This window comes from Asparagus officinalis, chromosome 6 (assembly GCF_001876935.1).
Source record: "Asparagus officinalis chromosome 6, Aspof.V1, whole genome shotgun sequence".
NCBI lineage: Eukaryota > Viridiplantae > Streptophyta > Magnoliopsida > Asparagales > Asparagaceae > Asparagus > Asparagus officinalis.
This window is the reverse complement of record NC_033799.1, coordinates 41,762,537-41,775,418: the sequence shown is the minus strand read 5'-3', so window position 1 is coordinate 41,775,418 and position 12,882 is coordinate 41,762,537. Positions and strand designations below refer to the sequence as shown.

Sequence of the window (12,882 nt, the reverse complement as noted above, 5' to 3'; positions counted from 1 at the left end):
TTTTCGAGCAATTGTGAGATGGGGACATAATGGGATTCCAACCGGACAATGGGCTAATAACTTCAGCTCATACCTTGGATGTTTGATACGGAGGAGTGATAATGTGAATCCCTATTACGAGGCTTGGGAGCAGCCATTTCATGTCCTGGAGAGTATATATCGAGATTGTTGGGTAAATTCTTATATTTAGCACAATTATTTTTCAATTCTGTCAATTGTCCATGCTTAACTATATTTTATTTTTTAGAGATATTTCAACATCGAAGACAATCCCGTAGGATGGGAATTTTTATTTGGATACCAGGGAAAGTTCAAGCATTCTCTTCGGGAGTGGAGACATAAGATAAAGAAGAAATGTTGTGATTGTTTCACTCACAACTGGGAGAGGATTTACAAGCGAGATAAGAGGGTTGACCCTAAGCACTTTGCTGCACTTATAATATTGTGGGGCCAAGAGGAGCACCAGGTAAATATGTATAGTAGTTAATTATCATCAAGTTATTTATCTGAAACTAGTGATATATTCCATTGTATATCATACCATGCACTAAAATTCTCTTTGTTCATGTTGAAGGAAAACTGTAGGAGAAATAAACTTAATCGATGGAAAAAAGATTATGATCATCATACAGGGACTACTTCATTTGCCCAAATTGAGGATCAATTTTGTAGGACAACGGTATAAAGTCTTTTAATCTTCTATATATATTCTCTCCGCTTCTTAGAATATTTGATAAATAAAACTAATAAATATATTTTTAAATCTCAGAACGCTCCCTTTATCCCGCTACCAGAACTGCACAGGAGAACGATGGTTCAATTTAAGAAGGGGTACGATGATGATGAGAATAGGAAATAAAAGCTAGAATTGGCCAAGAAAATACAGGTTAACTAATTATCTTAGCTCTTATTAGCCTGTTCTTTTGTTGGGAATTTATTTTTTGCACTCTTCTTTTGGTTGGGATCAACTTTGATTTTATTTTATCTTTTAAATATGATGATTATATGTGTGAATGTGTTAAGGAAGATGCATGCATACATCTATGGTTTATGGTTAATTAAGTGTTAAGGAAGATGCAAGCTTCTTCACGCAAAGGGTTCAACTAAACAACGGCAAGTACAATACTAAGAAAATACATGTCGAATAATATTTGATGTTTATGGTTAATTAAGTGCATGCCTAAAGATAAGGTGCAAAACTGGAAATGACTTCATGAAATATCCTAGTCAATCCATTCATTGATATTAATGCAGGCCCAGCAAGAAGATTATATGTTGAACACAGTAGCCATGACACACTAAAACCAACAATTGTTATGGTGTCTGAAATGTATCATTTTCTTATATGCAGCATTTTAATGACACATATGTTGTTTATAAAATATGGCAATGTTTGAGAATCTATGTGATAATACTTTTTCTTTTTGATATACTTGGTCCATTTAACTGTAGGTCTTGAATGCTCTGATTGTGGATGAGAAGTTTTTACATTATTTTCTCATCTGAATGAAATACACCTGCTATTAATCATACATATTCTGTTAAAATAAAGTTGAATGATTACTTTAGAAGAACAACAATTGATAGATTTGGATTGATTGAAATTGGATCAAACTTCCAAGAAATGTTTACTTACCAGATTATATCATTGTATAACAGATGATTTTTGTTGTCACTTGGATCATTAAGAAAACTACATATTAGTATTTGAGATGCAGACGACAATTTTTGTTTCTATTATTGTTTAGAAAGTCATTAAAGTTATTAAAAAAAAGTTTCTGAAGTTGGGACTTAATAAATCAATTGTTTGTTTTAGTGTGTGAAAGGCCAATTCTTAAATATTTTTTTTTTGTCTTCTAGGAAGCTCTGAAAAACACATATTCTGAGGTTGTTGCACAGAGCCAGGAGCCCCTGACTAGAGAGCAGAATTACAATGTGAGCCATTTAGTTTGTGGACTTCCCAAAAAAGGGAGGACCAGGTGGATGGGAGTTGGAGCTCAGAGGGTGTCTACATAATTCCAGCCTCCGCCGATTTCCACACCCTCGACTATGCCATCGGGGCCCTCTTACATGTCGCAGGAGGATTGCACTCAGCAGGCGATGCATCTTGTTTCCTTTGTGATGAACATGTTAGATGGTCATATTCCCGAGGAGATGTGGGAGGATATTCAAGAAGAGCTTATGCGAGTGATCCAGCCTACTGCTACTTTTGCGATGGTTTCTAGGCAAATAATAAAATCTTGTAGAAGGCGGGTTCCTACTCGGGTGCAAAGCCAGATTATGAACTTCTTGGCCACTCAAAAGGAATTTACTGGTAGTGGAGAGAGTAGCAGACATGTATACTTATTATATATGTAAAACATGATTACACACAATATTATGTGATTCTAAATTTAAATTATTTTGTTGTTAGATTGGAGACGATACTATTGGGAGCACGAGTCGTAGGGATGGATCCGCCAGTGGCAACGCGGACGATGACATGGATAGGGCGAATGACTTATCTTAGTGAGTTATATCCTAAAACTCGTGTTTGTATATTGTGGATATCTTTATAGTTGAGATTATGCGTGTATGGTTTGATGTGGATTTAGAACTTATGACATGTGTATGGTTTGTTGTGAAAATTGTTATGGATTTGGAAGTTATCGTGTTTGTGTATGGTTTTATGTGTATGGTTTACTGACGATATTATGTACATATTTCGAATTTGGATGGTTTGTTTGGTTTGATGTGTATGGATTTAGAACTTGTGACATGTGTATGGTTTGATGTGTATGGATTTAGAACTTATGACATGTGTATGGTTTGTTGTGAAAATTGTTGTGGATTTGGAAGTTATCGTGTTTGTGTATGGTTTGATGTGTATGGTTTACTGACGATATTATGTACATATTTCGAATTTGGATGGTTTGTTTGATTTGATGTGTATGGATTTAGAACTTGTGACATGTGTATGGTTTGATGTGTATGGATTTAGAACTTATGACATGTGTATGGCCCGTCAGGGATGTTTTATCCCTGACGGGACTTTTCCTGACGACGTATCCTTGACGGGACGCCGTCAAGGATACGTATCCCTGACGGGAAATTTGACATCCCTGATGGGAAAGCCCATCAAGGATACCGATTTTTCCACTAGTGATACATAGTAAATTTCTCATATTATTGCCCCGTGGACGTAGGTCGAAGTTGGTCGACCGAACCACGTAAATCTCAGTGCTCTTATTCTTGATTGTGGTTATTCCATCTTATTGATTAGGGTTGGTTTCCGAGTTGTGCATATCGTGGTAGGCGGGGAGACTGAAATTCCCCAACAAGTGGTATCAGAGCGATGTTGATGGATCCGGGAGCGAGTTTGCAAGATAGAAGAGGACGCCGTGCAAGATTGAAAATCGGCGTTACAAAAATCAAGATGAACAGAAAGAGAAAAAAAATGAAAAAAAGAAAGGTTACTGTAGCATAACACTGTTTTCGTGGGGATCCGACGGTCCAGATTGATTTGTTAGCCGATTGAGGATTTGGAGGCGGATTTTGGTGATCCAGGAGTCGTTCCTAGGGTTTTTCGACGTGCTGAGTTCGTTTTTGGCATTGGTTTTATCAAATTCAAACTTTACAGTGACTGATTTGAATTTTGATTAGAGAATGATGACTTCTTCGGGTCCGAAGTTTGATATTCCGCTATTTAACGGCAAGACAAATCTGATGGTAGATAAGGAACAGTAGTTAATTGGTGTGTATACTTGAGGAGGACAATGTCAGATTAGGTGGAGCTTGCAAGTGGGCACGACCGAGTGACACACATGGAGATGAAGATGGTGACGTTGGACTTGAAGATGGTGAGCGCTCATATTCAGTCCAAGCCAAGTGATGGAGGAGAGAAAGGCATCCAGCTCGTAGTGTAGAGTACGAGTGGTGCACCGATATGATTCGAGACGAGCGATGCAGGTGGAGCACAAGGACAACGAGAGAGGTGGAGGCGTCACGACGAAGCAGAAGATAGTGGGGATCATGAAGGCATCCAATTGGGAGTGCAGGTGTTCTGATTTGAAGTGTGAAAGAAATAGAAGATTGTAGCGAGAGAGGCAAAGTTTCAAGACGACGATAGTATATCTTCAAGGGAGTTTGGGAATCAAATCCAAGGTGGAGATTGTTGGGATTTTGTCTTTGATTATTTGTGTAACTTCATGAGAATTAGATAGGGTTAGAGTTCTATCATGATTAGGAGTTTGAGTTTTATCATGATTAGGAGTTTGAATCCTATTCTAATTAGGAAGTTAGGCTAGAGATAGGGTTTCCCTGTATATATTCTTCTATTGGTGAAGGAAAAAACATGAAGAAAAAAGTAGAGATGTAGTAGATGAGAGAGAGAGAGAGAGAGAGAGAGAGAGAGAGAGAGAGAGAGAGAGTTTCATAGTCTTTATCCGTGCAAAAGATTATAAGGAGTGAGCTTTGGAGAGAATATGAGAGTTAATTATGTATGTAAGGTTGAGAGATTGAGAGACGAGAGTTGAGTGGTTTCTCTTGTAGTTCTCCCTGATACATAATGAATTTCTCGTATTGTTGCCCCGTGGAAGTAGGTCGAAGTTGGTCGACCGAACCACGTAAATCTCAGTGTTCTTATTCTTGATTGTGGTTGTTCTATCTTATTGATTGGGGTTGGCTTCCGAGTTACGCATATCGTGGTAGGCGGGGAGACTGAAATTCCCCAACATTTCACACATTCGAGTCGCCTTCGTTTAACCAAACACCCAAGGGGTTTTTTTTTCTTTTTCTTTCTTTGATATTTTGAGAGTTACGGGCCGGTAGTCATCTGATTATCGTCCAAAGCCAGCCAGCCAGCCTGTGCATTATATGCCAAAAGTCTACCTGTCAATTTCAGTCGAGCTTTCATACAGCTGCCAACGAGCAAAATGGCACGATGACGACTGCCGTCATGGCCATAACGGAAGCGTTTTCATCATAGTAACCGCTGTTGAGAATTAATGACGCCGTACGTACTACCGTGATGGGCTGATGGCTGCCTGCGAAAACATAAACTGTCGCGTTGTCCGAACACAAACGGGGGCCGGCGATCGTTCTCCATATATAATAAAGATATTTATCTTCTTTTTCTGATTGGAAACCGTCAACAATATTCAAAGAAACATCGTGGGGATTGGCTCTAATTAAAAGCTCATTGGTCTATCCGCTATTCTGTAGCTTATCGAGGTTGTCCACTGTGGATAGGATGTGACCGCGGGTTCATAGATAAAGGAGAAGGTTAATGGCATGGCATATATGTCCGAAGTTCGCATCTCCTACTAACAACCACATGGGAGCGGTTTGTCTGAGCCACGCGTGCGTGTGGCCTGCTCATATGCAGGTGGTTCTAGGAAAATATATATATTTGTATATCCAGATGTATTTGCATGCATGTGAATATCTTTATGGAAAATGATAGGGGCACACATCTAATCACAACCTCAACCATACCCCTTCTCTCATTTGTTACAATATATCGGGCCCCACATGGGATTTTAAAATTTTAAAATCTCATGTGAGGCCCGGTGTACTATATAGCAAATGAGAGAGGGGGTGTGGTTGAGATTGTGGTTGGGGGGTGTGTCCCTAGTGCCACCCTATCTCTATACTACTATATAAAAAATATTATGAGGGTAGACAAAAGTCAAAGAATAGAGGTCCATTTAGTAGAGGATGAGGGCAATTTGGTTCTCTCTCAATATCTTATTAAAGTTGAGGAATGAGTGCTTATTCCTTCAATTTGTCGAAGGATAGAGATCCACTTAATAAAGGATGAGGGCAATTTGGTCATTTATCAATATCCTATTGATGCGGTTTCATCTTTTAAATTTTAATTTCTGCTTTTCGATTTTAAATTTAAATTTCATTCTTCTCTTTCTAGAAGTTTCCATTACTTTCAATTCTCCATCCCCTTCTCAAATTCAAAATTTCATGCATGACGTTTTTAAAAATTATATATATAATTTAAAAAAAATCAAAATGCAACACAATGTAAGCTATGTAGTGCCTTATCATAAATGATGATCAATAAACTATTATAAAATTTTAAAGGCAATTTCAATTTTTATTTTAAATATAAAAAATATAATAATAATTTTTTAGATGCATAAAAGATAGTTCTTAATAAATTCTTATTATTTTGATCATGTGCATTAAGCCCATGCATTTTTACTACAAATTTTATAAATACACATTAAATGATTATAACATAATTAACATGTGCAGGACTGAGAACTATTTTAGATAGAAGTTTAATATTGTTTGCACGTGCATTTGTATGTGCCAATATACTAGTAATAATATATAATGAACTTAGCTAGCGTCGTAAAAAGTTTTGAGGAATGAAGGGCATTTTCTTCTTTCTATTGTAATTAGAATGGTAAATTTGTAATTTTACAAGAGATTTTCCCCCTTTTCTATTCTTTCTTTTCTTTTTTCTAGAACATTCTACATCATAAATGAGAATATGATTTGAACTCATATAATTAAATATTATAATCATGATATATGTTTGTAATTTTTTAAACTTTCTTTGAACTGGGTAAATGTTTTATAATTTTTGTGAGGCTGTCAATGTGTTATCCCTCACTACCACATTTGAGGCCTATGGGGACGGTTGTGAACCGTCACCCTAGGCATGGAAACCGTCACACTAAGCCTATGGGGACGGTTCTACATCCGTCTCGTTTGCAGCCGTGCCCGTAGGTCTAATAGGACGGTTTATGCTCCTAGTGCAACGATTTGTAAACCGTCCCCAATAGTACCATAAGGGAACGGTTGTGCTAAGGGGTCGGTTCTTGGTTTAGAGCAAGTGGAACGGTTGTATATCAAGGGGAACGGTTTTTAGGTTCTAAGCAACGGGAACGGTTTGATAGCAAGGGGAACGGTTTTTAGGTTCTAAGCAATGGGAACAATTTGATAGCAAGAGGAACGGTTTCCATGGGGACAGTTTTTATACCAAGGGGGACGGTTTCGAGCTTGACCTAAGAGGACAGTTATATTGTCTATGGGAACGGTTTTGTTTGTGATCTATGCGGATGATTTTTATACCAAAGGGGACGGTTTTCATTTTATACTGATCAAAATAAATCACCCAGATATCACACATCAGTCCATCACATACAAAGAAACAATAGTCGAAGTTTTACACACAAACTAACCAAACTTTAGCCTTAATATAATGAACAATTCATTACAACGAAGAACAATATTATAGCAATAGGATTGAGATAATTCTTCACAAGTTTTACACACAAACTTACCAAATTAAGCACATATCACAAATCCTCCATGATTAAAACAAAGAGCTTCTACTTAATCAAAAGGTCAAAATGTCTCTATTGGGACGATTAAGTTCTAAATCTTCACAACAGATAAATCCCCTAAAGAGCGACAAACATGGATCTTCAGATGTTTTCCTGCGTACATCAAGATAAAAAGATGAGTAAGCACAAGTATTAAACCCTTCAAAGTAAATGTATAAAGTTATCAAGTCATTTACAACATAGAAATTATCAAGTCATTTACAGAAAATACTCTTTGTGAAGATAATGACAAGCCTTCTTTTTTCCTCTTTCTATTGAACAAAGGTTGCTCCCATTATCTAATCTCACACCTTACCTTTACCATGGAGCAAGGCTTTAGTTGGCACAAACTTAAGCTTTGAGAAGTGATAATTGGCATAAATGAAAGATCAGAATTTCAGAGGAAACAAGCAGAGATGTTATGGGCGTATCAAGTCAAGGAATAAACTTTATCCTACTCGCAATGGCTGCATATATGTTTCAGAAGTGAAAATTGGCAAAAATGAATATTCACACTTTCAGAGAGAATAGGCTAGGCAGAGATGTTAATTTGATCCGCTTCAAACAAAGGGTGTTTTGCAATTCATGAAGCCACTAGCATACCTTCCCATCAGAGCCCAAACTGAAGATACTAGTCTCATCCAGTCCAAATAGTACAGAGCTTACAGCAGAATCATGAGCTGACCATCCTGTGATTTGCAGGCCAGCAGACATGTCTATGGGTTATTAAGGAATCATAAGTAATCCTTCTTACTTCCCATGCAGTCATTTCAAAAGATGAAATATCATATGGTATGTACTATATTCGATAAATTGATACAAGAGTTTCTTTTCACACAAGAGTTTCTTTTCACATATATATATTTATCCTTTGTTAAAATATGAAAAATTACTTTTTTTCTATCAAGTTATTTTCTTGTAGAAGTGGAAACTCAAAATGAAGAGTAATAGAAAAATAATATTTGAGTAAGAAGGATTATTGAGAATTCCTTTACCAATATCTTTTTTCTTCACTTTCTAAATATAGGAAGATTAATTGGAGAAAAAAACAAAACCACAATGTGTAAGGTATCACAGTTTAGTCAAACAACTGGGTAATATGATAGAAGCCTGAAAAGGAAGAGAAAAAGAGGCATGACACTATCAGCAAATAATTGTAGCTAAAAAGAACACTTGAAATGGGTAAGAGGAAATTTGTTAACTAGGAGGTAAAAGTTTAGTGCGTATGCAAGAAGCTAAGATAGCTTTAACTAAGAATGAATCAAGGGAGAACCTTAGTGCATGTGGAATGTAAAGTGTAAACATGGTGCAAGTTAGGGGTGGTGATGTCATGATTAATGGAATTTTGCAGAAGTTGAGTATTCACTGGTTTTCTCCCAATTTCAGCCCATTTTCAAATTCGAAACATTGTCATTATTTAGAAGACCGAACTATTATGCTATGTTGGCACAACTTTCTGCAACACCTTACTGCATCTAATAGTGTATAATATGGTTGAAGATTACATGTTGGGAAATATGGCAATGTATGTGCTGGAAGTATTCCAAGGGGCACCTTGATTGCAATATCCCAATCTTATCTTTGCAGCAACCCATTTACTATCTACTCAGAGCAGGAAAGAACACAAGTTAGAAACAGAAAAAGAGTTCAACAGAAGCAGTAGGAGCAGCCACTGGTTTTTCTTTAAGGAAGCTGCAGAGAGCATATATATAAATTGCAAGTGAAAGTTCAAAACCATAAATATCCAACATCCCGATCAAAACCTTCGAATTAGGATCTTGCCCTATTGAATTATTTATCTTGTTCATGAGCCTGCAAGACTGCAACCAGAAAAAAATAGTCAGGCAACAGAACAATACATAGCGATTATGTCAATACAAGATGCATAATGCACAAAATTCTTCAAGAAGCTAAACCAACAACTTTATTGTGCCTTACCAATCAAATAACTGTGAGTAAACAATTTTTGCCAAGGCATCTCTACTGAGAGCTGTAGTATCTGGATCAAGACATTTTGTTATGTTCTCATAGCGAGTGACAATTATACGCTTACATAAAGAATCTTCGAGGGCCTTTTCATCACACCTGCAGAGAGCATGTTTAAGATACCATCAAATCCACAGTGACATCACAAAAATACGGTCTTTTGAAGAAAAAGTAGTCACATAAAAAGTTCAGCTGCTGTTCGCAGATGAAAATAGGATTTTTCGTCCTTAGGTGTTGATGAATCTGTTTCCTTTCCCTCAGAAAATTCAATATTGCCTAAATGAAGAATACCAGCCACAACCCGAAAAATAGCATCCTGAAAAAACACAAAAGAATAGAAGTAAGAACAAAGAGGTAAGGGCTCAATAGGTCAGAAGTAAAGTGCAAAGGGTCTTTAATCCCCAATAGAACCACGAAAAGATACATGCCTGTTCATCACAACTGATTCCATCATTTCCTCATGGTAATTTAATAGAGATGGAGAGACTAGTAATGCAGGAAAAGGCAAGAGAAACAATAACACATGACAAACTAAGATTAATCTGAACCTCTGAGACATTGTAAGGTAATGGGGGGAAAATTATAATGTCTCAGAGGTCCGACAGTGTTCGCATACTTTGAGAAGTGGAGGAAAAGATACGGTACTCATCTCCATTCCTTACTTTCTTTTATTGTATTATAATTTTTCCCCCATTACCTTACAATGTCTCAGAGGTTCAGATTAATCTTAGTTTGTCTTCGGAAGAGTCTTAAATCACTTACTGAATTACAGAAACACTCTTGAACAACCCCGTGACAAATTTTTATTGCTACCATGCAGTATGTCACCATATGTTTGTTCTGTTAGTGATAAACTCTAGTATGTAAATCAACCGAAGGCTACAGTGAAGAGCATAAACAGAAAAAATAGAAAAAATAAATTATCTTAAACAAAAATTAAAAACATATACCAATTCAATTTTGCGGAATAACCTTGTCCAGTAAGGCTGTAGAATTTTTAACCACCTTCAATGATCAACCAAAACAACAATAACCTTGTCCAGTAAGGCTGTAGAATTTTTAACCACCTTCAATGATCAACCAAAACAACAAAGCCCTAATTTGTAAAATCAAATAAAATTTTCATTAAATAGAGAAAAAGGAAAAAAAATTGAAACCCATGACTGAAAAGGAGAGAGATATACCCCAAATCACAAGATGATAGAGAGGGGATAGCGACGAGAGGCGCAGCTAACGGCGGAGGCGCGGCGAACTGACGAAGTGAAGGTGGCCGGCGGCGAACGGAGGCGTCGACGAGAGAAAAAAGAGAGCGGCGAACGGGGGAGTCGTCGAGAGGAGATGAGTGGCGGACGGCGCACGGGGTAGTCGACGCGAGGAGAGGATTTGACGAGAGGAGAGGAAGATGAGAAACCCTAACTATCGGGTGAAGAAAATTTTTAGTTATCGGGTCAGGCGGTTCTGAGAGAAAATAAATTTTGTTAAAAAAGTTTGGGCGCGAGTCCTTTACAAAACCGTCCCTTTAGCCTACTAATTTTTTTTTAAGTCTAATTCAAGGCCAACACTTTATTTTGGACTGTTGCCTTAGACTTTTTCGTGACGATTGTAACCGTCACACAACCGTTCCCTTAGGAGGCAAAGGGGACGGTTTTGAACCGTCCCCAAATAACCGTCCCCATATATCTATTTTGTGGTAGTGCCTAGAGGTGTTTTTATTACACAGTCTAAGTGGATAATCCTGTCAACATAAGGATTAGTTTGAGACGGTCATGAATTTAGGTAAACTCATTCTAGAGATTTTTTGTGGAAAATAGGTGTCACAGCTTTAATGGATATTCCATTTACCTCCAAGGATTTTGGCAATTCTGGTATAAACCAGAGTAACTGTGGCAGCTTTACGAGCCTAGGTCAACAATTATAGCTTATGACTTCTCAAAAGTGCAAGGCGTGTGTTTGCATGCAGGTACTTGTGTTGTGGTTATATGTGTTGTATGAGTGTGATTGGATGGTTTTATGTTTTCCCCAAGTTTCTATATCTAAATGATAGATTTGAAATAGGAAAGATGATTTGTTGGAGGACAGAATGGATAACCAAGAGACGCAGTTTTTGTATCTTAACTGAAGAAACTTCGCTAAATTTGTCTAGATTCATCCAATATTTGTTATTGTATTTCTGATCAATAGCTCAATTAACTAAAAAAGTAAAAAGTTTCATCTTAAAAAGGAAGATGCATCTCATAATAGTTTGCATGTCGTATTTCCTGCAAGTTCCATTTCATCTTGAATTGGTGCAAAATGGATTTCCCATGATCTTCAAGGTAGGCATCAGGGCATCAGTTTCATTGGATGCATCCCTAGACTATTTATGCTTACAAATTTTCAGATGATTTAATTTGAGTTATGCGTTTAAAGCATCTCTAATATGCACAAGGATTTATTTCAACTATTTGTCTTCTCGCCTGGAAAGTAATTATATAACCTTGGATGTATATTGAATAATATGTGCTCGTCGTCGAACCTTGGATTTATTGAATAATATTGAATAATACAACAGGTCAGAATCTTGGATGAATATTGAATAATATGTACTCTATGTTGTTGTGGGTTTTTATTGCAATTTGTGCTCGTCGTCGAGCTCCCGTGGATTTTTTTTGTAATAGGCTGGTTCGAGCTTGTTTAGCTCTATTTTGTTGGGTTTTTTGTTACAATTTGTGCTCGTCGTTGAGCTCCCGTGGCTGTTTTTATGTTAATAGGCTGATTCGAGCTTGTTTAGCTCTATGTTGTTGGGTTTAGCTCTATGTTGCTATTTGTGCTCTATATTATCATACAACATTTGTGGGCATTTGTTGGTTCTACATGTTGGTTCCATATGTTGGTTGCTGGGTATTTTGTGCTCGGTTTTTGTGTGCACATGTTGGTTCTATATGTTGTTTTGCTGGGTATTTTGTGCTAGGTTTTTGTGTGCACATTTTTGTGTGCACATGTTGGTTCTATATGTTGTTTTGCTGGGTATTTTGTGCTAGGTTTTTGTGTGCACATGTTGGTTCTCAAACAATGTTGTTTTGCTGGGTATTTTGTGCTAGGTTTTTGTGTGCACATGTTGGTTCTCAAACAGGTATCTTTAAAGTCAAATCAGGTACGCAGTTCATAGCAATTGATTCATGTTAGTTCAGGTTTCGTATGATTTCATTAATACAAACAGAAATTTATAATTCATTCGGGATATTATTATTTGTTCATGTTATATTCAAACTTTTCTATGACTAAGATTACCTCATATAATGAGCACAAATAAATTTGTATATAGTGGGGGTAATCTTAATGACAAACTTCAAAACCAACCAAACAGAAAAAAAGTGGAAAATGTCAAATCAACAAAAGTTTTTTTTTTCATGCAAACCAAACACAAGAAAAGTAAATACATTGGTTTCCCACCATTTTTATGTGCGAACCAAACCAAATCAATCTATTTCTTACAAAAGTTTGGAAAACTCAAAACTTGTGTTTCTTTACATGGAATTGTATTTTCCTATATCTAGGAAACAAACCAAACAACCCCTTAGGAAAAAGT

The 12,882-nt window shown here is 36.8% G+C and overlaps 1 protein-coding gene and 1 long non-coding RNA gene across 2 annotated transcripts; both read right to left on the bottom strand.

Moving 5' to 3' along the window:
- LOC109845631 lies at window positions 7,181-8,139 on the bottom strand. The gene is made up of 2 exons (XR_002248454.1): window positions 7,932-8,139; window positions 7,181-7,442 (listed from the first exon to the last, which is right to left on the bottom strand). It is a non-coding gene; the product is annotated as an uncharacterized LOC109845631 (long non-coding RNA).
- Window positions 8,302-10,306, bottom strand: LOC109845230 (myosin-14-like). Its single transcript, XM_020414452.1, has 5 exons — window positions 10,265-10,306; window positions 10,077-10,154; window positions 9,494-9,630; window positions 9,267-9,413; window positions 8,302-9,148 (listed from the first exon to the last, which is right to left on the bottom strand). Exons 2-5 carry the CDS (start codon window positions 10,143-10,145, stop codon window positions 9,133-9,135), a joined length of 369 nt encoding a protein of 122 aa, XP_020270041.1. The 5' UTR covers window positions 10,146-10,154; window positions 10,265-10,306; the 3' UTR covers window positions 8,302-9,132.

What these genes read in the sequence shown, in the direction of transcription:
- LOC109845230 (XM_020414452.1), bottom strand. Translation starts at nt 10,145, where the DNA reads ATGGTGACATACTGCATGGTAGCAATAAAAATTTGTCACGGGGTTGTT. An exon ending in AAGAGTGTTTCTGTAATTCA is followed by an intron (nt 9,631 to 10,076) that starts GTAAGTGATTTA and finishes GTGTTTTTTCAG; the next exon opens with GATGCTATTTTTCGGGTTGT. An exon ending in ACAGCAGCTGAACTTTTTAT is followed by an intron (nt 9,414 to 9,493) that starts GTGACTACTTTT and finishes TGCTCTCTGCAG; the next exon opens with GTGTGATGAAAAGGCCCTCG.